Source organism: Prionailurus viverrinus, chromosome D2, assembly GCF_022837055.1.
Source record: "Prionailurus viverrinus isolate Anna chromosome D2, UM_Priviv_1.0, whole genome shotgun sequence".
In the NCBI taxonomy this organism is placed as follows: Eukaryota; Metazoa; Chordata; class Mammalia; order Carnivora; family Felidae; genus Prionailurus; species Prionailurus viverrinus.
This window is the reverse complement of record NC_062571.1, coordinates 25,668,598-25,696,511: the sequence shown is the minus strand read 5'-3', so window position 1 is coordinate 25,696,511 and position 27,914 is coordinate 25,668,598. Positions and strand designations below refer to the sequence as shown.

Genomic DNA, 27,914 nt, shown 5'->3' with positions numbered 1-27,914 from the left:
TACTCAATAAATACTTGCACAAAGTATAAAACAAAAACAAAAACTCTTTCCCCTACTGTACACAAAAAGGGAGAATGGAATAGTTTTGTATGCATAGTCTGAAAGACAAATAGTGCCCAAGCTGAGGCCAGAAAAAGTGACAAAAGAAATGGACACAGTGCTATTCAATCTGACGGTTCTACAATTTTCTTTTATGGCCTTTAAAAATATATGCAGTGGCTACTTCAGATTAGAAAATAGGACGGCAGTAGCATCTTTTTCTGGTGGGTTAAGTATAATTACCACTTAGTTAAACATACGTATCAGCAATTTTAATTCTCAATTTGACACATGTGATTTATCCTAATTTATTAAAACATAAACTAAAAACACAGTGAGAAGTCTACTTTCCTTCAGTAGCAGAAGTCTCAATGTTGACATACATATACAAATGGTCATATTTCCCAATATTATTATATTCATTTGGAGTGCTGGTTTTCCTCATTTCTGATTCATCCTTATTTTGTGGAGAGCATCTATGCTCAACTTGTTTAAAATGTATTTGCTTCATTAAAAAAAAATTTCTTTTCACAGAATGTTTTTGTTATTGATTGATGGCCAAAGATTTACTATTTATTTATTTATTTATTTATTTATTTCCTTAATATGTTTTTAGTTTCCATAGAAGCACACTGAACTATACTTTAAGTATGAACATAGCTTTTTCTCGGGGAAGGGATATAAAAAAGAGGAAGGACAGATTCCGAAAATTTCTTTTTAAAGCACATACACACACATATCAGCTGCAGAGAAACAAGGTTCACAAAATGAATACTCCAAGCATTGTATGCTAGAAATAGTATCGTAAATTGTGTGCCCGAATTTGTCACTCCGAAAAAAAAAACACTTCTAGAAAATTATATTCTTTCCCACCCAAATGTTTAAACCTGTTAAGTAAGGTTGTTTCATAAGAGATTTATTCTCTAACAATCAAAGCAACCTTTTTAATAAGCGAAAAATTAAGCTACTTACACTAGTATGAGTCATGATCACATAAGAATTGACAAATTATCTATTTTTCTCTTTACTTGAATCAGTTTTTCTTTCTTATTGAACAAAAAGAGGCAACTTCATGAACTGTCCTAGAACCTGAGTCAGCTTATGATAAAGACAAAAAGCATGATTTGCATACGGGGGAAAAATGTGAGTTAAATACTTAAAGATGACACCTGTAAATTTTGTTATTCTACCACTAAATTTAAGGGATTAGGTCTACTAACTAGTACTAGAAAAAAACTTTAATGCACCAGAATCCTTCTAATACATGAAATCATTTAAAAAATTAATTCTAATCAAAAGCAATTGCCATGGGATCATAACATTAGGAAAGATTAAAGAAAGCCAATTTCCCTTTTCATGTGCAACAGAATCATGAGCTAGACTTTTTCCCGAAGCCATTAGGTATTGGGGTGGTTTGCCAAGCAGCAACAGATCACTGAAAGCAGCCGGGAACTCCAGGTGGCCCTGGTAGCAGTGAGCACAGACTCCCGAGGGCATGGAAGTCCAGGTGAATCAATACTGCCTGACGAATGGCTGTGGAGCAAGTAGGCATAATAAAGCACAGGAAAGGTGGCATCGATGGCACAAGGAACAGCCAGAGCAAGAAGAGTGTATGCAGATAGCAACTATATAGGTGGCACCCTATACCCTTAAATGTACCCAGAGACACAGAAGTGAAGAACTGAGGTCTTACCTAAGTTAGATGGGTTAGGATTTGTAATCTATTAGACTAAGGGTCAACTGTTAAGGTGGCCTTACTGAAGTTTACTTAAGGTTCACAGTTGGGTGTTCACAGAGAACAGGAAGATATAAAACAAAACTAAACTAAGTCTGTTTTTCCTCCTCTTTCATTTCTTTGTAACTCTAATGACATTTAATGGAAGAGTCGCAACTCTGAAATACTCGTTAATGCCTTGCTGTAATGCAAACAGACTGTTTTAAGGAGCAAGGACTGATAGATTTCTGCGTAGGCTCGTGTTGGTATAAAGGACATTCACACAGAATGTCACATTTGTGCCTCAAGCAACCTGAGTTAATCAAGAACAGAATTATCTACATTTTAGGGATGAAGTAAAGTCCTACTACTACAATTGACCCTTGAACCACACAGGTTGAACTGGGTGGGTTCACTTACATGTGGATTTGCTTCGATATAGTACAGTAAGTATAAATATATTTTCTTATGATTTTTAAAATTTTCTTTTTTCTAGTCTACTTTATTGTAAGAATATAGTATACAATACATATAACATACAAAATCTGTGTTAGTTGTTAATGTTATTGGTAAGGCTTTCAGTCAATAGTAGGCTTTTAGTATTTAAGTTTTGAGAGAGTCAAATGTTCTACACAGATTTTCAACTGTGCAGTGGTCAGTGTCCCTAACCCCTGCGTTGTTCAAGGGTCAACCGTACTAAGAAGTAGTGATGTCACTTGTAGTGACCCAAAAGGATAATGATAATGTGAGGTTGCATTTTATGAAACTCTGAATTCTGTAAATTAGAAATAATGACATGAAAGTATTTGTATTTTTACCTTATGCAAAAAAGCCTGAAATGTGTATCCACAGAGTTATTAGAATTTCACAATAATTTTAAAGCAGGCTGAAGAAAAGATTAAATCTTGTTTTTATACTGCTGCCAGAGAGCAGTGCCATTTTAGCTGGCAAAAAGAAATACCTATCCTTTGTTGAGACCTTATTATTATGAAATCCCGAAGAACTTAAACATCATGTAAAATGCTACCAGCTTATAAGCACCCAATACTGTCCCTAGTATAACTGGAGTTTCTTAACCTTTAAAAAATACTTTTCTGTATAATAAATATTAGAATAAAAGCCATTAGTTTTTGTTAAGTTCTGTTGGCAGGTGGTTTTCCTTCTCTATCTAACACATACTGCTATTTGGGTTTAAATGCTACCACTTAAAAGATTTTAGTCTTGTTTGGTATTAAAAGTTGAGACTATAAAATAAAGGCATTTATTTTTCTGAGGGAAACTATTAAAACTAATCTTTGATTTAAAGAATACATATTTTAAACAGCAACATATTTAAAGAATGTTTTTAAACAGAAATGTTCATATTTTTAATAGATACATTACCAAAAAGAACAAAGAAATCTAAAACTCACCCCCAGATGTGCTCCCCAGACATAATGATACCATTTGATGATCCAAACATCTCTTTCAGTATTATTAGTGGAGAAAGAAGATTGATAAAAAGGTATGTAAAATGGGATCTTAAAATAGATGGCATTTAAAGTAACCCCAATTTTGTTTAATTGAACAGATGATAAATAAAACTGAAGGAATAAATAAAATCTTATTTAAACAGCCGAAGTGTCAGAACCTCAAGCAATCCTTTGATTTTAAGAAAAGGAACACGAAAGGCTGGTGCTCCAGCTCCAAACAGCATCTGGCTTTCTCCCATGAAGGATGAAATTTGCCTCGAGCTTCCTCCCATCCTCCCCCTGCCTCCAGATTTCCATTACCTATTATATTTTTAGCCACTCGTAACACATTCTAATCGACGATATTAATTCTATGGATGCTTTTAAAGGCAAGGAATGATTTTAGATGAATTTAAAAATAAATATAAATCCCCACACCAACAAATTTTAAAATGATCTTTTTAAGGCAATGTAAATTGTGTAGTGCTGCAAATGTGCTATTTAGCCAATCTGACAAATGTGATATTTCCTAGACTTTGTTTCACACGCTAGCTGGGAATATGAAATGCATTTCCAAGGTGGATTTCATGAAGTAGTACTACAGAGAATGCTGTAATAAAATCCAGACATTCCATCCACTACATTCCTTTCCTCTAATACTTTTGTAATTCAATCTAAAAGGACAAGCAAATCTGTCTGGGACGATTACTGCTGTATAGACTACTAATGTTGCTTGTTGCTAGGCTTCAGATAAGTATTTTCTAGGTATTCAAATATCATGAAATCACTGAAAACCAAACTAAGGATATTCTACAATTTTTCTCTCCTTGTTTTAAAATGGTAACAATTCATGGCCACCTGCGTGGCTCAGTCAGGCTCAGTCAGTTAAGCATCCGACTTCAGCTCGGGTCATGATCTCACAGTTCATGAGTTCCAGCCCCGTGTCAGGTTCTGTGCTGACAGCTCAGAGCCTGGAGCCTGCTTTGGATTCTCTGTCTCCCTTTCTCTCTCTGCCCCTCCCCCGCTTGTGCTCTGTGTCTCTCAAAAATAAATAAATGTTGAAAAAAAATTTTTTTTAAATGGTAACAATTCAGCAGCTCAATTCTGTGATAGTTTCCTGACAATACTATTTCTCAAAATCCTCACTAGGTTTTCTATTTCATAATCTCCAGTGTAAAGATTTTCACATTCTAATTGCTTGAGGAGCTTTTAAAACTAAGGATGTCCAGGCCTTATTCCAGATCAATTAAGTCAGAATCTTTGAGAATGGGGTCTAGGAAAGGTGTTTTAAAAATCTTTTAAATACCATACAGTGCCTTGTGAGTTCTTATTCTAAATAAAGAATCCAAAGCATCTCTATGTAATTGAGCTACTCTCAATTAAAACTGTCAGAAACGGTGAAAATAATTTTATTAGGATTTTTAAGAAGTGAATGTTATCGTTGTATCAACCATATTGCTCAGAAACAGCATTAATTTTCAACATTTGTATAGCTATATAATTGTTTTTCTGGTCCAAAGCCATAATTTTAAAGTACCCCATTATACAAAAATTTTTATTTTTTTTTATTTTTATCTTTTTGAGGGGGGTGAAGGGAACAGGGTAAAGAAAAAAAATCCAAAATTTATTCTCCAACAATACAGAGAAGACAAAACTTCTTTTTAAAGGGTAAACAGGGTTAGGAAATCTTGTCTGATTATTGGGACGTTTTAGGATTACTTTGAGGGATTAAATGTTAGCAAAACGTAAGACTGACAAAACAATAAAACAAGAATCTGGCGAAGAGTAAAAGGAATAAATGGTGATTGGTTTCAGAGCTCATTTGTAGGCAAACTTTTTTTTTCATTTGTTTTTTAGCTTATCCTAGTTTCCAAACCTTTGATTGTTTGTATTAGTTCCATTTTATTTCATGAATTTCCAATCATGTTTCATATGAAATGTTCCATAATAACCCACTTCATTTCTCTCCCTAGTACATGCTTGGGCTTTGGGCAGCATCATGCACTTGTTACAGAAGCTAATTGATTCATTTTCTGATTTCCTTCTTCTTATACCGTTCTCCCCAAATCCTCCAGGATTCCTCATCAAACAGAATTCTTTCACATTAAAAAAAAAAAGTATTATTTAAACTAAGTTGGCAATCTTGTTGGTATTTCTGGGAGATGCTAGGCTAGTACAGAATTATGGATAACTTTTGACGTTAAAGCTACTAAATTTATTTACTTTGCATTCTCAAACTAGAAAAACATACAGACAAATCTGCAAACCTACTAGCTAATCATCTCACAATCATGTTCCTGAGATACTGCAGGGTTCTGAACGTCCTCCTCTACTAACCAAGTGAACACAGCACGTGGAATGACAAGGGAACAAGGGGACAGCCTAACAGGCCAAATAAATCCTGGCCATCAGTGGGTGACAGATGTCTTAGCCAGATCACCCCCACAGCAATGCTGACCACATGGAAAACACACAGCTCACTATTCTTTTCCATTTTCTTCCTTTTCTATAAATGAGGTTCAGCATGCATAAGAAATCAGAGCTACACATTGGTATAAAAGGTTACTATTAGACATTACTTCCCTTGATAGGTTCAGACCCATCCCATGTTCTAGGACACATACCCCTCCTTAGTACTAGGCTTAGTACTAGGCTTTGAAACACATAACCTTAAAGTTAAATTATTCTTCTGTAGGCATTAGGGAGTTTCAAGTAACATAAAATTTCTGACCAGCTAAACTCAAAACGGACAAGCAACATCATTAGAACACAAAGCATACTATAGAGTTGAGACTATTATTCTGCATTTCAACAGTAACACTCTCTTAGGTCTGGTTTAGTCTAGAAGTAGCTATAGTGAAGGCACATTAATTTATACATTTTTTAGACATCGAGTTGCTTTTTATAGCAACATCCCACATATCAAACACGAAAACCGTCATCTGAAAATAAGTGGGGGGAAAAAAACCAAGAAAACTCCTAAGTGTTTATGTACCTACTTCTAGAACCCCCCCAAATCCTTTGGATACATAAGAAATCGGACATTCTTCATTGGACTCCTACCAGCTTTAAGAAAAAGAAGGAACTAGAGACAGCCTGCCTGGCAATTTCATAGGGGTTCTGGCCTTCTGTTCACAAACTCTTTGTGACAGGTGCGGCTCCATCCCTCCCTCCATCTGGGGCCTGGCTAAGCACTAAAACTGGCCTCTCCACCAGCAAGAAGCATATGGGCTAGGGCAGGGGCAGCCTCTCCTTTCTGATGGTATCTGCTCCCCGTTGTCTAAGCTTGTCCCTTTAGTTTCTGTATCTTCGTCCTCACTGGGTTGAGCATTTCTGAAACGTAACAGTTGATATGAAGAAACCAGGACACATGCTTCTAATTTATGAAGCACAACGAAGTGAATCAGTCATCCAAAATCAAGGTAGATTACCACCATTACCATTGCTTCTGAGCTTTTTCCTCTGCTAGGATATTCCCTCAGGGGTTACTTTGATCCTAAAATTTGCTTTTATCATCCTCTTTTTGGAAAAATAGGTTTGCCATATATGTATTTATCTCCTATATCGTTTAGTTTTACCTTTGTTGGGGTCTTTAAACCTGACCTATGTCCTCTATCTCCTGTCCCCTTTAATTTTGGTCTTCTATATCATACTAAATGTAATCCCATCTGGCTTGTTTTTAAAAAACAAAACAAAACATTGTAATTTCCCTAACAGTCATCCATGTTGATATTTATAAAGTGGTACCGCATTCAGTTTTGTTGCTGTGTAATATTCCATTATGTAAAAATAACAACATTTACCCAGTCTCCTCTTCGTGTAATACTTTTTGTATACTTTATAGATTCTTGCTTTAAGAACTTTCCTAGAAATATCCTTGCAAATGTCTCCTGGTGCAGGTATTAAGGTCTACTGAGCAGTGGAATTGCTGGGTCAAAGGGTATGTGAATGATGAACACTGTAAGTTTCCATGACTTCCTCTCCTGTCATTCCCAAAAATGTTGCTCTGCCCATCCTTGCCAACACTTGGCATTTTCAGACTTCTTAATTTTTGCAATCTAGAATGTGTGAAATGGAATTTCAATGTGGTCTTAATTTACATTTTCTTGAAAACTAATGAGTTTTGTGATTCTTTTTATATGTGCAGTTGCCATTGGTTTCATCTTCTAGGAGATGCCTTTTACTTTTGTCCATTTTTTTTTTTTTAGATCACTTATTTTCTTATTGATTTTAAGGAATTCTTCACATTTTCCATCCTACTTTGTCATATATATTACAAAATGGTCTTCATTCTTTACCCTTACTGGGCCACAATTCTAGTGCTGGCTTCCATTACATCCTCCTCCCCAGCCCTTAAATTACTGAGGAATTGAGAAAAAAGAAGTATGGGCTTCTAAGTAGAGTTTTAAAACACATATCCTGAAGAGGATATTTAAAATAATTGGGTATTTTTTCCACAGAAATTAGCAAAGATAAAATCATCAGGGATGGTGAAAGTGGTAGAAATAGACATTCAACTACTGCTGGTGAGAATGTAAAGTGAATCTCGATCCTGTTAAGGGTGGTGATACATGAGTACACACATTTAACAACACTCACTGAAATTATGGCATGCAAATTCTATTACATGGGGAAATGGTGAGGCATATTGGCTAAGGTCTGGTTCTAGAGCTAGACTGCAACTTAGCTCTGTCACTTAGTGAGTTATATGACCACCCTGGGCAGGTTATTTCACTTCACTAAGCCTTGGGTTTCTTTTTTTTTTTTTTTTTTCAACGTTTATTTATTTTTGGCACAGAGAGAGACAGAGCATGAACGGGGGAGGGGCAGAGAGAGAGGGAGACACAGAATCGGAAACAGGCTCCAGGCTCTGAGCCATCAGCCCAGAGCCTGACGCGGGGCTCGAACTCCTGGACCGCGAGATCGTGACCTGGCTGAAGTCGGACGCCTAACCAACTGCGCCACCCAGGCGCCCCAGCCTTGGGTTTCTTGATGGCAAAATGGGGATAATAGCAGTAACTACATTATTAGGGCTATTGTGAGAGAGAAGTATATTTGTGTAAAAGTGATTAAAATAAGGTCTGGTGCAGCAGACATATGTTAGGCTGTACCATCAATCATGTATGGTTTCTTGTAGAGTCTGAAAAGTTCTTTCCTTTCGTAACCATAACGATATTCTTTGACATTTTCTTCTAAAAGTGTAAACATTTTCGTTTTTTCACCTACAGGCAGGTAGTCCACTTACAATTTATTTTGGAGTTTGCTGTGAAATAAGGATGTATTTTATTCTTTTTTCGGAGGGATGACCAAGTTGTCACAACACTACTTACTAAGTTACCCATCATTTCCTGCTGACTTTGAACACCAGTCTGTCATATCAGATTTTCACGTGTGCTGGGTTAGTTTCTGGATTCTCGACTATGTTCCCTTAAGTTTACTGTCAATCATTGTGCCAACTCTATATTGTCTCAATTCCTACAACATTATAATCAACCTTGATAGGTAATAGGACAGGTCTTCCTTCCTTGTTCTTTATAGCTATCTCGTTGATTGCTGGGCTTTTGCTCTCTCCTGTGAACTTTAAATAATTGGTCTGTTAGGTCCCATGAAAACAAAAACCATAAAAATTCTGTTGGAATCCCAGTGAAACTATAGATCTACTTGGAAAGAATTGATAATTATCAGCTAACACTGATCCATTAACATGGGCTATCCATTTACTCAGAACTTCTTTTGTCTTTCAATCATGTTTTACAACTTTCTTTATAGTTTCGTCCCCAGTGTTACAGACTTTTATTTTTTTATTAAAAAAATTTTTTTTAATGTTTATTTATTTTTGAGAGAGAGAGAGTGAGTGAGTGTGAGCGGCGGGGGGGGGGGGGGGGGGGGTGGGCAGAGAGAGAGAGAGACACACACACAGAATCCCAAGCAGGGTCCAGGTTCTGAGCTGTCAGCACAGAGCTCGATGCGGAGCCTGAATTCGTGAACCACAGGATCATGATCTGAGCTGAAGTCTGACACTTAAGCGACTGAGCCACCCAGGTGCCCCACAGGCTCTTTTACCAGGAGAGATGTAATCTGTGTACCTTTACTGTCATTACTGGCCTAGGTCCTCCATCTCCTGTCCCCTTTAATTTTGGGCTTCTATATCCCTATAGCCTCCTCTTTCCCAACCCTGCTCTGTTTGAAAACTACAAATTAATATCCTTTTAAATTATCATCTCTCTGCACATGACACAGATAGTCACGCCTTTATTTAGAGTGGGAGGAAAAACAAGACATAGAGAGAAAGGTGAGGCAAGCATAAAAGGGAGGACAAGAGATAATGGTGATGGTGGAGAGCAGAGCTGAGCTCCTCAAAGAAAGGGGGCTGCGTGCTTTCCTTCCTCATGCTGTTCCTTCTCTCATCACATGCTCCGAGGGCATTGAGGTGGTGGCACTTCCAAGTAGCGGGTTGTATCATCTGCAGCGTTTCCTTTATATTTCTCAGTCATTCGAGGTAACCAAGGCCTCTTTTTAATTGTAACTATTTCTGTTAAAACGGCTTACCACTTTTGTTTTTCTCATTAGTTGTAGGTGAGCTATTTTAGTTCAAACACTACAAGAACTTGTCACTAGCAAACATTTAAGGTAATGTGGTATAGATTCACTAGAAGACAGTATACTTTATTTCTTAAACTTAGGAGACCATTTGCAACAAAGCCCTATTTGCATCATGTTTACCACACAAAATAATACAAGACTTAGGATTTAGAAATGCCTAAAAAAGCATTTAATCAGAATTTAAAAAGCATTAACTGTGAGTGTGTGTGTGTGAGCGGGGGAGTTTATCTCCAATTTGCATTTCTGTCATTCAACTTGGCAAAGGAAAACACCAGATATCCTTTCAGAATATTTTTACACAAAGCTTTCAGGCCACTTTTCTCACATAATTTATTTTAACACCTTAATGTTTTCAGATTAAGATTTACACACTTCTAAGGCCCCTTTATATGGATCTAGAGGTGTATCTTTAAAGGGTACCTTTCACCTATCCATTAATGATCCATTAAACACCTTAAAACCACCAACATTTCTATTTGCAAGATTAACTTACGTATATAAAGTGAAAATTAAAAGGCCTTATGTTTCAGAAAACCATAAATAAAAACTATGGTTGATGAAATTAATGATTTAAAAAATGCAAATAAATAAATATTGAACGGACAACTGGAAAGTTTGTTCAGCAATCCTGAGATGAATCAGCATCTGAACAGAAAACAAAGACCATAGGCACAAAGCAGCAAGGAACTGATCATGGCAAAATTAACCCCCTTAGACAAATACCACCAAATTCTCTTCTGTTCTCATATCTGCACTTCTTAAAAATGTTTTATTTATTTTGAGAGACAGAGAAGGTGGGGGGGGGAGGGAGAGAGAGAAAGAGAGAGAGGGAGAGAGGGAGAGAGGGAGAGAGAGAATATCCCAGGCAGGCTCTGTGCAGAGCCTGATGTGGGGCTCGATCCCACAAACCCACGAGATCATGACCTGAGATCAAGAGTCAGATGTTTAACTGACTGAGCCACTCAGGCACACCCTGCCCCCACCCCGCCCCCTGCACCTTCTTTAAATTCACAGTCAAGAATGTCTACTGATTGGTGCACCTGGGTGGGTTAATGGGTTAAGTGTCCGACTTTGGCTCAGGTCACAGTCTCCCGGTTTGTGAGTTCAAGCCCCACACTGGGCTTGCTGCTGTCAGCCTGTCAGCGCAGAGACCACTTCTGGTTTTCTGTCCCCCCTCTCTCTACCCCTCCTGCCTGCACTCTGCCAAAAGTAAATAAATATTTAAAAAAGAAAATAAAAGGATGCCTACAGCTCATTGTTTCTGTGGGCCTCTGGAAGTTTAAACATGGAAAGGAAGTCCCATTTATCCACTTTACAGTTTTGGTAAAGTGTATTCTAAATTTTGGGAGTCCTGAAAATTAGTGATTAAAGTTTGATGATGAAAAAGTGTCACACTGGCAGAATCTTTAGCATATCACTTATTCAGTGCTGTATATATTCATGTTATTTTTTAATACCAAATAATGCCGCTTATTATTCATCGCAGATATTCACTTAGTACAAGGTTAATGTATTCATTTATTTAAATATTCAAGTAGTTTTTTTACACTTTAGATTTTTATTTTATTAAATTTTTACAGTACAGTTGACACTAACGTTACATTAGTTTCAGGTATACAACATGGTGATTCAACTTCTTTATACCTTATGCTGTGCTTACCACCAAGTGTAGCTACCATCTGTCACCATGCAACCCTATTACATCACCATCGATTATATTCCCCATGCTGTAACTTTTATCCCCTTGACTTTTTCATTCAGTAACTGGAAGCCTGTCTCTCCCCCTCCCCTTCACTCATTTTGCCCAGTCCCTCCCCTCCCCACCTCCCTTCCCTCTGCCAACCATCAGTTGGTTCTTCGCAAATAGGTAGTTTTATTAAATACAAAGTCAGCACTTCACAGCTTCTCATTGAAAAGTAATCTATCTATGGTTCTCCAGTGGAAGCATACAAGTCATAAAAGGCAAGATCTTCAGCAAGGGTTCTACTCTCCCTTTCCTGCTTCAAGTGATAGACAACACACTGTTCTCATGAGGTTGTCCGTCTCAATGGTGAACAACTCTGGGTATCTGAAAGCTCTCCCTTATCTACTGAATTAAATTCTTCCTTATAACATCCACTTATTGCTCTAACCTGGTGTTCACAAGAAGAAAAAAATCAGTACTCTCTCCCTCATGTGACAACTCTTAAATTAAGACAGTTATTTTGTTAGTCATTAATTTTTCTCCTTTTCTGATCCAATCCCTAAAACTTCCTTGGCTTTTTAGTTTTTCTCAGGATATGTAAAAGATATTGTTTTAAGTTGAATTGTGCCCTCCAAAAAAGATATGAAGGAGTCCCAATCCCCACTACTTCGAATAGTGACCTAATTTGGAGACAGGGTCCTTAAAGAGGAAATCATGTTAAAAGGAGGTAATTAGCATGGGCTCTAACCTACTGTGACTTACGTTCTTTATAAAAAGAGAAAATTTGGACACAAAGACCTTCACAAAAATGAAGGCAGAGATGGGTGTGATGAATCTACCAGCCAAGGAATGACAAAGATTGCCAGCAAACCACCAGAAGCTGAGAGAGTGAGTCTTGGAACAGATTTCCTCCTCACAGCCCTCAGAAGGAACGAAGGAACCTATTGACACCTTTGCCTTGACTTTTAGCTCCCAGAACTGTGAGATAATAGATTTCTGTTGTTCAGGCCACGAGGTTTGTGGTATTTCATTATAATAGCCCCAGCAACCTAACGCATTTCTCAGAAATGTGACATGATAAAAGGTTAAGGAAACTTGTCACAGCAGAATGCTTGGTTTTATTTACAGGTGAAAATAATTCTTTCCTAAAATAGACTTATTATTCCTTGGAAACATAAAAGGTCTCAGCATTAATATATTTGAATACTTCCTGAAATTATGTTTTGAACTACTGGTTAGTACAAACCTATTATGTTTAGTTTTTTCCTATGACTTTTGCTTTCATGATTTCCTTAGTATCTATGCTTTTGCAGAGCTGATGAAACTGTTAAACAGTAAGGACAGCAAATACTGGTAACTCTCAGCTCCATATTCAAATCTTCGTATCTGAACAACTTTTTTTTTTTTTTAATTTTTTTTTCAACGTTTATTTATTTTTGGGACAGAGAGAGACAGAGCATGAACGGGGGAGGGGCAGAGAGAGAGGGAGACTCAGAATTGGAAACAGGCTCCAGGCTCTGAGCCATCAGCCCAGAGCCTGACGCGGGGCTCGAACTCACAGACCGCGAGATCGTGACCTGGCTGAAGTCGGACGCTTAACCGACTGCGCCACCCAGGCGCCCCTCTGAACAACTTTTAGGACCAAGAAAACTGTAACTTGTAAACTACAATTTACAAATTTAGAAAATAAGGAATAAGACCATTGATGGGGAGAATATGTGATTATATAAATTATTTTCAAAGTATATCAGTGATTCTCATCAATTTTGGGAACTTCTCTGTAAATACTGAAATAGAAATTAATTTTGAGGGGTCCCCGGGTGGCTCAGTCAGTTAAGTGTCTGATTCTTGATTTCAGCTCAAGTTCGTGATCTCAGGAACTGTGAGATTGAGCCCCTCAGCGGTTTCTGTGCTGACAGCACGGAGCCTGCTTGGATTCTCTCTTTCCTTCTCTCTCTGGTCCTCCCCCACCTGTGTTCTCTCTCTCTCTAAATAAATAAACTTAAAAAAATTAAGATCAGCAACAGTGTTTTATACATAAAATTCTTAAGCAAGAGATATCCTGAGACACTTATAAATTTCCAAGTATCATTATAGCCTGTAATTTCTCCCACAAAGTACACAGAAGCCGCAAACAAAGCCATTTTCAAATGGAAATGCTGAGCGAACCATGCCTTATAAGGGCTCACTCTAGTTGAACTTTCTGTAATGATGGAAATGTTCTATTTCTGTGCTATCCAATAAGGTAGTTACTAAGCTTGAATGCCTACTGAACACTTGAAATGTGGTGTGACTGAGGAATTTAATGTTTAATTTAACTATCTAAATAGCCACAAGGGACCAGTGGCTTCCATATTGAACAGCACAGGTTTCTTCTCTTTTCACTTAACACAGTGGTTCTCAGCTAGTGGCAATTCTGCCCACTAGTGACCTACGACAATATCTGGAGACATTTTTGGCTGTCACAGTTGGGAGGTGCCAATGGCATCTAGTGGGCAGAGGCCAGGGATGCTGGTAAAACATCCTACGGTGCACAGGACAGGCATCCCCAAGTAAGGATTACCCAGTCTAAAATGTGAAAAGTGCTAGGTTAAAAAACTTAGACATATTTAAAAGATCTTCAAATGAAATAAAAAATATTTAGAATAATATACAGCCATTCCTAATGATATTCAAACATTAGCTAGTCTGCTATTAAAATCTTTTGCCATGCTCAATATTTCCAACCTAACGGCTGTTTTCTCTGTCCATAGTATCTTAGCGAGTATGCTACTTCACCTGATTTTCCATCCTAGCAGCCTTTGTAAATTTAACATGACTGAAGCTGGTAACTTTACTTCAGAAATAGCAATAAGTATGCATAAATGCTTAACAGTTTTGTGAATGTGAAAACATTTATAACAGAGTAACTTTTACTTAAAAAAAATTTTTTTAATGTTTATTTGTATTAGAGAGAGAGAGAGAGAGATGTGTAAGCAGGAGAGGTGCAGAGAGAGAGGGAGACAGAATCTGAAGCAGGTTCCAGGCTCTGAGCTGTCAGCACAGAGCCCAACATGGGGCTCGAACTCACAAGCAATGAGATCATGACCTGAGCTGGAGTTGGACGCTTAACCGACTGAGCCACCCAGGTGCCCCTAGAATAACTTTTACTTTTAACCTTTCATTTAACCTCAGAAATACATGAGAGGGCTAGTTCAGTGCAAATACATAATCAATGACCTAAAAAGCTCATGTTCTGCTAACGGAGACTCACCAGTAATCTTTTTCCACATGACAAAACAGTAATATATTTAAGATATTTAAATTACCCATTTATGCCATGATTACTGTAATATACTCTTTATTTGAACATTACAATTTACGCCAAAAGGAGAGAACATGGAAATATCCAAACTAAAAGGGCTCAAAAATCCAGTGGAAAAAGAAGTTATTAAAATAGCTGCAGTAACAAAAAGTTAACAGAAGCAAACTGTTTCTGAAATGAAGGCTAATAAAGGAATCTTGTTGAAGTTCTGGCCTAGGCAATGAAAGCAAGACCCAATAGTTTAGGATGTGTTTTCTGTCTCAATGAAGGAAGACAGAAAAGATGACCTCTTGGAGGGCATTCATGACAAATTATATTTTTAAGATTTTAACTTTTCCAATGTCCTTGAAAACATTGCTCCTATTTACTTTATTTCTCATTGCCTAACAGCAATTTCAGTAAGCATCCTATTCTTAGACATAGCTCCTAATTGTTATTCACATGACAAATCTCATCAAAACTGGAAAACAAAATCTACCTTAACCTAATTGAAAGATGATATTTTAGCCATCACTGAGATTTTACAACTATTTAAAAGTATGTAAAGCACATATAAAGGAAGAGAAATATCACAGATTGTGACTGACCTCAAACTTCCACAAGGATTTAAAAAGTACTCAAGATGTTTTTCATTAATCCTATCACAATCTTAACCCACAAAGGGGAAAAACAGGATGCCGTTATAATAATGCATTTAAGAGATGATGCTGGCTTGGACTACAATAATGTAAGAAAGGTGATGAAAACTATATTTTGAAGGTAGAATCAACAAGATGTGCTGTAGGATTCAATGCAGGTAATGAGAGAAAAACTGGAATCAAGGATGATCCCAAGGTTTTTGGCCTGAGCTACTGGAAGGACTGAGTTGACATTAATTGAGCTGGTGCAGGCTGCCAGGGTAGCCACACTGGGAAGGACATTCAGAAGCTCAGTGTTGGATATCTTAAGTTCAACATGACTCTCAGATGTTTCCAAGTAAGGTAGGCACCTGAAAAATAGGATCATGAGTTCAGCACAGAGGTCTGGGTTGGAGATGTAAACTACGAGTCCTTATAGAAGAGAAAAAAATTCTAGGAACTGAGCTCCTGGACCTGCCCACTTTAATCAGTCAGGGCATGTGGAGGAATGTGGCAGGGAGACAGAGAAGGGAGGGAGTGGTCGGTGAGTTGTGAAGAGTACAAAAACAAGGCTTCTTGGAAACCAAGTGAAGAGACAATTTCAAGGACAGAGTAAGCAACTGTACCAAAAGTCCTGGTAAGTTAGGTGAGGACCAGACAGTTTGGTCATGTAGAAGCCACTGATGACTTAGAGAACAGGTATTTCAGTGGAATGGTTGGTGGTGGCAAGGCCTACATGGTGTGGGTCTGAGTGACCCGAAGGAAGTGGAGAAAGTGTATATGGACTGCTCTTTTGAGGAGTTTTTGCTTTAAAAGGATGGGGAGAAATGGGATAAGAAGATGAAAAGTATAGCAGGCTGAAAGAGTTTTTTGTTAAATGGGAGAAATGACAGCATGTTTTTGCCTGCTAAAAAGAAAAATCTAGGAGAGAGGGAAAGTATGCTAGAAAGAAGGGGGAAAGCTGCTGGAGTATGGTTTTTAAGGTATACAATTTAGACTTTATAGATACCCATTAAATATAATTAAGAAGGATCAATTTACTTCTGACAGAAAAAAAAGTAGAGTGATCAGTATTCTATATTTAGAGGTGAAAAATAAATCACAAAGTAAAACATGAACAAGTTGAACTGTCTTAAAACTATAAATTTTCTCTTCAACGAAAAACAAAATATCTAAAGAGAAGTGTAATTAGATTGAGAAACATCTGCATCAAACATGACTTAAGGTTAATTAAGTAAGGAGCTCAGACCAACAAGTAAATTAGCAAGTAACCAAGAGTTAAAGTGCTAAAGTACATACGGACCATTTGTACAACAGGAGATACAATATATATTAGGACAAATATTAAATCTGGCTAATAAGAAATAAAATACAAAAGAAAACAATGAGATCTATTATATATATTAGGAAAATATGAAAAAATCAAAACACCCAAATCTAGCTATGCCGTGATAAAGACCACGATCATACATTGTTGGTGGCCATGTAAAATATTAACATCCTTTGGATAGCAGTTTGGCAGTTCATATCAATAGTCATAAATATTCATATTCATAGCCTTTGACTCCCTTGGATATTCAGCCTAAAAAAATACTTAAAGAGGGGTGCCCGAGTGGCTCATTTGGTTGACCATCTGACTTTGGCTCAGGTCATGATCTCATGGTTTGTGAGTTCAAGCCCCACATAGGGCTACTGTCAGCACAGAGCATGCTTCAGATCCTCTGTCCCTCTCCCTCTCTCTCTCTCTCTCTCTGCCCCCCCAACTCTTGTGCGTACTATCTCTCAAAAATAAACAAGCATTAAAAAAGAAAATACAAAGAAAAAAACATATATAGATGATGTCTGGTATAGTCTTATAATTGTATCAGCACTAGTTATGAAAATAACATTAAAATGATCTAAAAGCAAAATTAAAAAATGAATGGCTGTGAAAATTATGAATATTGGCCTGATCATAGAAGAGACAGAATGATCTCAGAGAACACATTAGATGCCTACAATATAGTAAGAATAAGAAAACTTTTTTTTTTTTTTTTTACAGTAATTACAACTATGTCACCTACAATGAGACAAAGAAAGATGTAAATTGAAAACAGTTTAAACATTCAGTATTCTGGGGAATACGTTCTTCCTTATCTGGTAACAACTACTAATACTTACTGAATACTTACCATGTGTCCAATGCTGGACTACAGACATAATGTATAGGGACACATTTAATCCTATGGAGTAGGTTATAGCTAATACATGGCAGGGCTAATATTTGAATTCAGGCAGTCTTTCATCTTGATCTTAACCACAATGATATATACTCAAATTAAGAAAACTTAGAAAAATGGGATTTCTCTTAACCTGTAAGTCATGTTTCAATAGGTAAGGTACAGGTATCACAAATGAATGAAATATCATTTGGTAATCTCAGACTACTAACCCTTAATTTTCAAAAAATATTTTAATGTTTGTTTCTTTTTGAGAGAGAGTGTGAGGGACAGAGAGAGAGAGGGAGACACATAAGCTGAAGCAGGCTCCAAACTCTGTCAGCACAGAGCCCTATGTGGGGCTTGAACTCACGATCTGTGAGATTATGACCTGAGCCAAAGTCAGATGCTTAACTGACTGAGCCACCCAGGTGCCCATTCCTTAATAATTGCTAAGTAACTTTCAATCTTGCCTGCAAAGTTAAAATTGATTTTAGACAGACTGGCAAAAAAAACCCCAACAAAACCCAAAAAGCCCTTTCATAGCATTACAGAATGCTAGAGCTGTACAAGAGAATACAGATAAACCAGATCCTTTATTTCCACAGAGAAAGAAACAGGTATCTAATCAGTAAGAGGCTGGCTCAAGGTCATTCAGCTGGTTAATATAACTAAAGCTAGTTCTAAATTCCAGGTTTCCTGATGATAGCCCAATGATACTTCTTTCTATATTATCTTATTCCCCTCCCCCCTAAAAAAATACGTTATGTTTTATGTGCACAATAAATGCCAGGCATCACATCTGGTGTGTTTTAAACAAATCTTTTTTTTTTTTTTAATATATGAAATTTATTGTCAAATTGGTTTCTATACAACACCCAGTGCTCACCCCAAAAGATGCCCTCTTCAATACCCATCACCCACCCTCCCCTCCCTCCCACCCCCCAGAGTTAAATCTTTACAATAGTTTTAAGGAGGTAAATATTATAACCACTTTAAGGCAAAGGCACTGAAGCCCAGATGGGCTTCGTACATTGCCCAGCACCATGCAGCTAGTAACTGGCATCCAGATCTGATTCCAAAGCCAGGGTTCTTCCTCCAGTATGTACCACAGGGTTTGGGGAGAAAGTGCTCAAGCACACAGGGAGCTCAGGGTATGGAAGTTCCTTGTGTTCCCTGCCCAATCCACCCAGAGGTTCGTGTTGAGAGAACTGTCTGATCTCTTTTCTTCAGGCTCAAAACTAGCTGGCTGTTCCAGTGGGTTAAGAAGAATGTGAAATTCTATCTCATGGTGTGAAAAAGGTTTCCAAGTTTGTTTAGATCCTGGGATTGGGCTTTTGTGTCCCTAGAGTACAATCAAGGGAGTAGAAAACATTGAGTGCTTAGAGATCGAGAAATTGAGGACCACAGGGGCAAAATATAATGATGCTTATATTCCTTGACAATTGTGCTTTCTAGTATGCTAATAACTCAATGGCTCATGAAATACATTTCCGTGACCTTTTCTCCCTCACATTTTTGTTTCTTTTCTTTTGCCTCACACTTCAAATTCCATAGATTCTAGCACTGCAAGCTTTAATCTTCTCTCTCCAGTTAGGGAGCCCCCTAAGTGGGCTCCCTGTCTTTAGTGTTTCTTCATTTACAACCATCTCACTCAACAAGGGAGAGAATCTCCCAAAGCAAAGCTACTACTGCCTAACAGAATTTATCACTTTTCCCTTAAATTCCTTGAAAACAGGCCCCACTCTACCTTTCCAGCTTTCTCTCTCAACCAAGTCCCTCAAGTCCTCTGTAACTAATCTAGGTTGTTCCTCTTCTGTGCTTTGGCTCATAATGATCCTTTTATCTGGACTCCTTTACGTTTTCATCTTTGGCTGTCTAAATTCAGAATGTCCTTTAAGGCCCATCTCAAACGTAATCTCCCTTGTTTTTGGTGATTCTCCAACCAGATATAATTCCCTCCTTATCTAACCCCTACAGCACTGGGTGTAACTCTTACAAGATTTGACATTCTCACCTGTACTGCAGGGATCAGTGTATCTGAACTGTCAGTTCCATTAACACCAACACTGTTACTAATGTTTGTGTTATAGGTAACACCTAGAAAAGACATACTCATAGTCAATGATCCAAAACAAGAATCTGATTTGAGTAATGCAAACTATATCAAAGTACTTCTCAATTTTCTATCTCTTGAAAAAAGAAAATAGGTCAAAGGAAACCAGAGTTAAAAAAAAAAAAAGTACAGCTTCTTAATGGGGCACTTCATTTTCTAGGTGCAGACACAACAGTTGATATACATCTACTAGGTCAAGAAAAGTATGCCTGTATTATGTAAATGACATTCAAAGGCTTAAAAAAAGCCTTAAAAAAATCTGAACACACCTGTAGTATGCTTTTATTTCCTGACTTTTAGTTCTGTACAGATGAAGCAGGAAGCCCTGCAGCTTTAAAACTAGTAACCGTACAGAGGAAGGACAAACCTCATTAAGACGATCAGATGACAAATTTAGAAGGGTACTGCAAATCAGGTAGAATAGGGATGCTGAATGATTCAAACAAAAAACCAAATCTCACGGAGAAATTTTCCTTCTCTCCAGCGGAAAACAAAATTTGAAAATTTGGAAATATTATTTTTTCCACATTCTAAAGCTAATTAGAATAGCCTGCTGCCTCACAAAAACATTTCATAAAGGTACTGAGGTAATATTACCCCTACAGAGATCAAGAATAATGAATCCAAGGCCCCCTGGCTGTCCCTACGTCATTGTTTACTTTGTGACTTTTTTTTTCTTTGAAAAGCGGGGGCGTAAGATGGGGGAGAATGGGAGAAAATCAATTTAAACTGTAGTCAAATACCTTTAGTTGAGTTGCGGTGTTTAATTTTTTCTTATGGACCTGTAGCACTCGTTGGTAAGAGCACAATGAAATTAACTGATAATCTGAATAAAGGCAACAGGCACCTGCAGCCTCTCAATCACTTAGCAAATATTTCCGACAAGAAAGGGCCAGATTCTGCGATCTGGCCGAACAAGCGGGTGTCCCCATTCAACAAGGAGAGTCTCTCTAGGTAAGCTGTAAATCTCGGGGGAAGCTGGAACCTTTCCCAGAGATCTGAGCTAGGAGCGGTCTCAGGTTTTTAGACAAATCTCTCCTCCTACCACACGTGACCGAATGGTATTCAGCCGCCGAGAGAGACACCTCACCGCACCAACCGCGGGATACAAAGGCTCGACGCCGCCGCCGCCGCATCCCTGGGAGGATCGCCGAGCCTCCCGCGCTCAACGCCTGCGGAGCCTGCGCAGGGCGCCGCCGCGAGGCGCGCCGCTCCCGGGCCCACAGGGCGGTGCCGCGCAGCGCGGGGAGCGGGAGCGGGGAGCGCGCGCCGCCTGCCTTGCGCGCCTGCCCGCCCAGCGCTTCGGGAGCAGGGCCGCCGCGCCGCACGCAGCCCGGCCGCGCCGCAGCCGCCGGGCCCTAGTCCGCCGCAGGGAGCTCCGCAGCGACGTGGACCAGGGTGAGGAGGCCGAGGGCCCACAGCCCCCGGGCAGGCCCGAGGCCGGGCCAGCCCATCCCTGCCCAGGCCTGGGCCTTCCCCTCTCCTAGCCCCTACCCCTCCCTACGCCTTCCCGGGACTCGCGCGGGCGGCGGCGCGCCGTGAGCTGCACTTACACCACGGCTCTGGAGATCATCCAGGACACCATCTTCCCGGGGTCTTGCACCCCAGCTAGGGGGCGGGTGGGCGCCGAGCGTGGCGGACCAGGCCGCCAACGGCAGGCCGCGCGCTCGCCGGCTCCTCGCGCTCCCCGGGGCCGCGCTGGCGCCCTCGGGAGCCGGGCCGGGTGTATGCGCGCAGCGGCCGGAGCTGCGCGGCGGTCGGTCCCCCCTCCCGTCCCCGCCCGTCCCCGCCCGCGGCCGAGCCGCCGCCGAGCCAGCCGGCCCCGCCCCTGCACTCCGCTGATAGGCGGCGGCGGCAGCGGCGGCGCGTCGGTCGTGCCCGGGTCTGGGCGGTGGTGCTCCGGGGGCAGGGCGGTCGGGACCCCGGCCGGCGCCGAAAAGCCTCGCCGCCCAGACTCCTGAGCTCCAACCTCCACCTCCCTACTCGTTACATCTCTGGGACGCCCACCTGGCGTACAGGGGCCGAGGGAGTGGCCGGGGGCTGAGGCAGGGGACTTGCGGGTAGGGGTTGTCATCATATGTGGGAAAAAATAGCAGGAACTCTGTGTCCGGTAGACTCCTCTGGACCTGGCCCTAGATTCTAGGGAGGCAAGATTTTGAGATGTGTTTAGCCACATCGGGTGTCCTCACTATTCACTGAAGCCCAGCGCCCTGGGCATCCTCAAGAGTACGGCATTTTAAGGAAACGTCGGGAGGATCTTTGCACAGGCCTCGGTGTGTGCCAGGAGTCGCGTGGTGCGTGGTGCAATGCAGGGAGGGGCAGAGGAGGGTGGCATTGGATTTCATGTTTGCAGCGGTGGGTGTATTGATACCAGTGTTCTAGGCCTTTCACAGTACCTTTCCCATCACAACATCTGCAAGGCATGTTTTACAAACACACATCTGAGCCTGCCAAATACTCAGAGTGAAAACTGGGCTTAGGATTCCTGCCTTGCCCTGCTATTTACATTTGTCTTTTTTCAGGGGAGGTTGGGTTACTGCTTACTTACACCTTGAGGTTCTTGTAGATAGCATAATTTCAAGAGATAGAATATAAAAACAGCTTTTGGTGGCGGTACCAAATTGAGAAAATGATCTTCAGGTTTAGTCTTGTCTTTTTTTCCCCCTCCAGTTAAGAAGATGGTGAAAGGTAATTCTAATATTCAGATGGTACGAAGAATAAAGGATGAAATGTGGGCTTCAAGCCTTTAATTAAAGTCCAAGAAAATAGCTTAGTCTTTGACCATGTTGTAATTTATTCTTTTTGTTCCTCAGTTTCCCCATAGTAAAAACAGACAAATTATACTGTAGCCTGCCTCTTGCCTTTCAGAGTGACATGAGGCACTGCTAAATAACATGTTTAGGAAGTTCTCCAAATTGCTTAGAAGAAGATGGGGGACATATATAAGATCCTGACTTCCTTTAAGTTCCAAGGTTCAATAAACTTAGTAGTATTTTGATTATTTAAGAAGTGAGCTCAGAAGCTGCTTTCAACTTTTAGGTTAAGTTCTTTTTCTTATTTACTCATTAAGAATATATATTTTAGTTTCAGTGATCTCATTAATGAAAACTTGTATTTGTTTGGAACCTTTTATTTTTGGCTGTTATTTCAAGCATTCTTTGGGGATCAGGTGTGTCACATAAGCACCAGTTTTTTGGAAAACTCTCTTGCCCAATAAAACTCAAACTCATTTGAATAGCATTTAAATCCATCCATGAACAGGTCCTGAAATGTTTTTAAAACTTGGAATTTTACTGCCTTCCCAACCCCTTTGGACCCCTACCCTTTCCCTAGTTCTCTTTTGGGAACCAAATTATATTTACATGCCCAGTACCTTTGCCTAGATTTCATTTTTTCTTTAATGATTTACTCTCTATTCTCTACCTATTAGAATTCTTGTTTTTCAGTGTCCTATGCCATGAGGATGTTCTTGATTTTCCCCAGTGAGAATTATTCATAATTTTTCCTAGGCCCCTATGATTTATTAGGTGAATTTCTATTTAATGCCTATTTCATTCTGCTTTATATTATGGCTATGTTTTACTGATGTCTAATCTACTGGATCATAAAATGTTTGAGGATAGATATTGTATATTAGATATTTTTTGTGTTTTCCAAGTCTCTAGGGTAATTGCCCAATGAAAGTTGGAAAGGTTTGAAAAGTTTGTTAGTACAGTTACTCTCTTAATTATTGAAGCTTTATGAAATTTCAGCCTCATACCATAGAGGTCTCTTAAAGATGTCTTTTTTGCATTCTTGGTTTGGCGGTCATCATTCTGAATATTATTTTACTGCATTGTAATATATGCCTTCAGGGGTTGCTGAGATGTGTAGGACTGTTGGCTGCTCTCTGAAATGTCCCTAGGCTGCTGTGTGTTAAATTTCGTTTTGTATGCTTATTGTATCTTCAGCCTCCTTCACATGTCACTTTTTGCTGCTCTCAATCTGGAACAGCCTCCTTCTTTATATATCTCAACATGCCATGTGTTGGAAACCACCTGCCCTGTGTTAAGCACATGTTGTTGAGTCAACCTGTATAACCCAAAAAGCATAGGTTTATCCCCACTTGATAACATTGGAAACTGAGGGTTAGAGTACTCAGTGCCAATCACCACGTAGCTCATAGGTGGTAGAACTGGAACTCTAATCCATGCTTCCTGAGTGTTCTTCACATTATACTGTGATAGTTGAGTTGTGTCTAAGGAAGTGGGTCTAAATGGGAGGTGCCCTCTTGGAGGAAGTTGGGAGGCAAATTTTTTGTTGTTGGAATGACTGGGACTGACCACTAGTATTTAATGGGTGGGGACTAGGGATGCTATACTTTTTGCAGTGCATGGGCTATCCTGAACAAAGACTGTTCCCAGTGTCCTGTGTGGTTTAGCAATATTCTGCCTGACATTTGTGTATGTAACATTCATAATTATCTGAATCTAGAAACTCCCTTTTACATAAAAACTCCTAGTTTTAACTGAGACTGAACTTTGCAGTCTCTGTTTCCATGCGAAAATGTTGCGCGGAAAGGAAGATTTGTTTTGTTCACAACTTGACCAAGGGTTATTTACAGTTTTGGAAAATTGCATCACAAACAACTTTGTTGTCACGTTCACCTGCTAATTACTTTGGTATGTCCTCTAGTTCAGTTTTGTTTCAGGATTAACACTGAAATACTTATTATAAATTATTTTCATTTCCCTTTTACATTTTTATTTAGGGTATAAAGTTTTGTTTGAAGTAGTCTGTAGGAAGATTGTTATTCCTTTCATTTCAGGGTGACAATGCAGAAATTGGAAAATATTTTATGCAGGGGAAACATTTGAGTCTGATATGGTTGAGAATTCTTGGTCTAAATTAAGAGTAAATTCATCTGATGAGGAGTCTCTTATGGACAGTGCCCAGATTTAGTAGTAGGTGTTTCTCATCTCTATATTGGGCCGAATCTTGGATGGTAGAGATCTAGTAGGTGGCCATTAATTAAGTGCTTTATGGTGTGAGGCAAGGCTTTAGAGACTTGGGAGAAAAGGAAATACATTACCTCCGACCTAGAAGCTTTTAAAGTGTTGCCTCATTTGGCATACTTGAGACATTTCTTGTATAGAAAATATAAAATTCTTTCTTTTTAAAAAAAATTTTTTTTTAACGTTTATTTATTTTTGAGACAGAGAGACACAGAGCATGAACAGGGGAGGGTCATAGAGAGAGGGAGACACAGAATCTGAAACAGGCTCCAGGCTCTGAGCTGTCAGTACAGAGCCTGACATGGGGCTCGAACTCACAGACAGCGAGATCATGACCTGAGCCGAAGTCGGCCGCTTGACCGACTGAGCCACCCAGGCGCCCCTAAAATTATTTCTTTACATACTAAATTGTTTCTTTTATTTTTAACATATATCACTAGTATTCATTTGTTGTGCTGTGGAGTGCCTTCTTCATTGCACCCTGCAAAGACCCTTTGGGTTTTGAAATTTAACATGGTGGGAGGCAGTATATTTAGGTCAAAGGACTTTCTATGAGGAGACCCGTTTCTACTCTCGATAGTGTGATGTTTGGCAAGTCATCTGGGTTTTAAATGGGGTTGATAATGTTATGATCAAATGCAACGTGTTTTAAACCTTAAAACTAATTAGACTCTATTAAATAAAGAATTTCTTTCTCTTCAGCATTTCACTTAGTGTTCCAATGAGATGTGTAGAATGTGCATCTTCTACATGTTAAAGGAGTTCATTTATCAGGGGAAAAAAAAGAGTAAGAAAGTACATAGGAGAGCAGATAGAGCAGAATTACATGGTACAGAGATAGTATCTAATTTGTGTAATTATTAATGAGTATACCAATGAGACTAAATACTAGGTCACCTTCCCCTCTCTATTGGGGGAGTATTTTCACATGCTTGAGAATATTTTATTTGGAGGAAGGCTAAAAATACTAAATGAGTCTATGTTAATAGTAGTTTGAAAATAGAGTGAGGGAAAGGATCCTAAAGAGAATGACTTAAAAGATGAAACCTGTTCTTTTTCCATCTCCTGCTAGATGAATATTTCTTTTATCTTAGCCAGTCTGTTTTATAGTGTCATGGTGACAACAAAGGTCAAATTTGCCATCTGACACTGAAATGAAATTAAAAAAAAAAAGTAATATTGAAAATACAATAATCAGATTGCAGGGGAATAGAAAGATTCTGAAGAAGATGAAAGCAAAATATGTCTGTGATGGCTGGATCTGGGGAACTCACATAGTAAGGAATTGACCATACACGAAGTTCTTATACATTTGAAGTAGCTTTACTTACGACAGTTAGGGATTTATGTAGAAGAACTTTTTTCTCCCTTCAGGTCATTTGTTTGACCATGTTAAATGGCAGAGAAACACAAAGCTCAAGACTTTTGGAGCACTTTCACTATTCATTTAAAATAGAATAGATTAGGGGCGCCTGGCTGGTTCAGTTGGCTAAGTATCCGTCCAACTCTTGGTTTTTGCTCAGGTCATGATCTCATGGTTTGTGGGTTTGAGCCCCGTGTCAGGCTCTGTGCTGACACCTCAGAGTTTGGAGCCTGCTTTGGATTCTGTGTCTCTCTCTCTGTCCCTCCCCTGCTTGTCTCTCTGTCTCTCTCTCAAAAATAAATAAATAAACATTAAATAAAAAAAACATTAAATAAAAAAAAGGACAGATTAAATCATAGTTCCCAGTTTTATTTATTATTATTTTAATATTTATTTTTGTGCTCTGTGAGACAGAGCACAAGTGGGGCAGGGGCAGAAAGAGAGGGAGACACAGAATCTGAAGCAGGCTCCAGGCTCTGAGCTGTCAGCACAGAGCCCACGCGGGGCTCAAACTCAACAGAACACAGATCATGACCTGAGCCGAAGTCCAACGCTCAACTGACTGAGGCACCCAGGTGCCCCTGGTTTGCAGTTTTAAAATTCTAGGCAGACCTATGATTTCAAGAATTGTTCAGGTGCATACAGGTGTTATGATATAATTTGCAGAAAGCTGAAATATTTGATAATTCTACCATGTGTATTAAGCAGACCTTAAAAGTTTTTTTATTGATGTTTTTGAGTGGTAGTTCAAGGCACATGGAATAAAATTCAAAAAGGCTAAACAATGAAGTTAGTCTTTTATCACCTGTCTCCAGCCATCTAGTTCCTTTCACAGGCTGTCTCTGTTGGTAGTGTTTTGTTTTGTTTTGTTTTTGTTTTTTGCCAGAGCAAAGTCTAGAAACAGACTAAATTATATATAGGTAACTAGTCTAAGATAAAGGTGGAATTTTATATTAGATGGAACATGATACATTTAGTAAATGATTTTGTGACAGCCAGCCATTTAATAAAAACCAAAGAAAAAGTAATTTATGAAGAAAGAAATGTAAATGTGAAAACTAAAAGTACCATGAAAGTACAAAAAGAAAGCATGTGAAGGTAATAGGATCTTGGTAGTGGAATCAGAAACCAAAAAGGCAAATTTCATAGACATGATTACATAAGAATTTAAAAATTCTTCTGCCTCTAAAAACAGTATAAATGGGATTTCAAGACAGATAACAAACTGGGAAAAAATATGTGTAAAATCAGACAAAGGGTTAATAGTCTTACTATACAATGCACTTAAAAAAATCTCACTAATTAAAAATGTATCTCAAAACTCAGAATCTCTGGTTTCCAGGCTAGCATGTAAGAAGTTGCTTAGGAGTTGCCTCTGTATCCTAACAAGTAAAAAGCTGAACAAATTAAAAAAATCAACTCTTCTTAGATTCTTCAGGGAAGTGAAGTCACAGAGTAAACTGCCGTCCCCAAATTGGAGCAACAAGAAGGCACAGAGAACCACAACTTACCAGACCAGAAACCTCTGCAGCAACCTTGGCCAGGGTAGGACCACCTAAACTGTAATTGATGAATCTGGAGGCATAGTGTGGACAACTCTGAGAGTTGAAAACTGCGGAATCTAGTCACGGGAGACCCCCACACTTCGGTGAATTTTACCTTCAGGAGCTCTTACCAGGTGCTCACAGTTAATATTGGAGAAAAATACCCAGTGTTTCCAGCAGGAGGAGGGGAAAAGGAACTATTTCAACATTCACCAGAGAATTCTGCTTTTCTTAAGAAGACAGGCCCTCAAGAGAAACTATTTTATCAGAGCCTAACCTTAGTGGGG

At 39.1% G+C, this 27,914-nt stretch overlaps 1 protein-coding gene across 1 annotated transcript in view; it reads right to left on the bottom strand.

Annotated features, from left to right (window-relative positions):
* REEP3 (receptor accessory protein 3) overlaps positions 1-21,461 on the bottom strand; it is a 101,719-nt gene extending 80,258 nt beyond the window's left edge. Inside the window, exon 1 of the mRNA XM_047826351.1 lies at positions 21,280-21,461. Coding sequence (XP_047682307.1) covers positions 21,280-21,311 — 32 coding nt within the window. The 5' untranslated portion in view covers positions 21,312-21,461. The remainder of the gene's footprint in view (positions 1-21,279) is intronic.
* Positions 21,462-27,914: the final 6,453 nt, after the last annotated feature.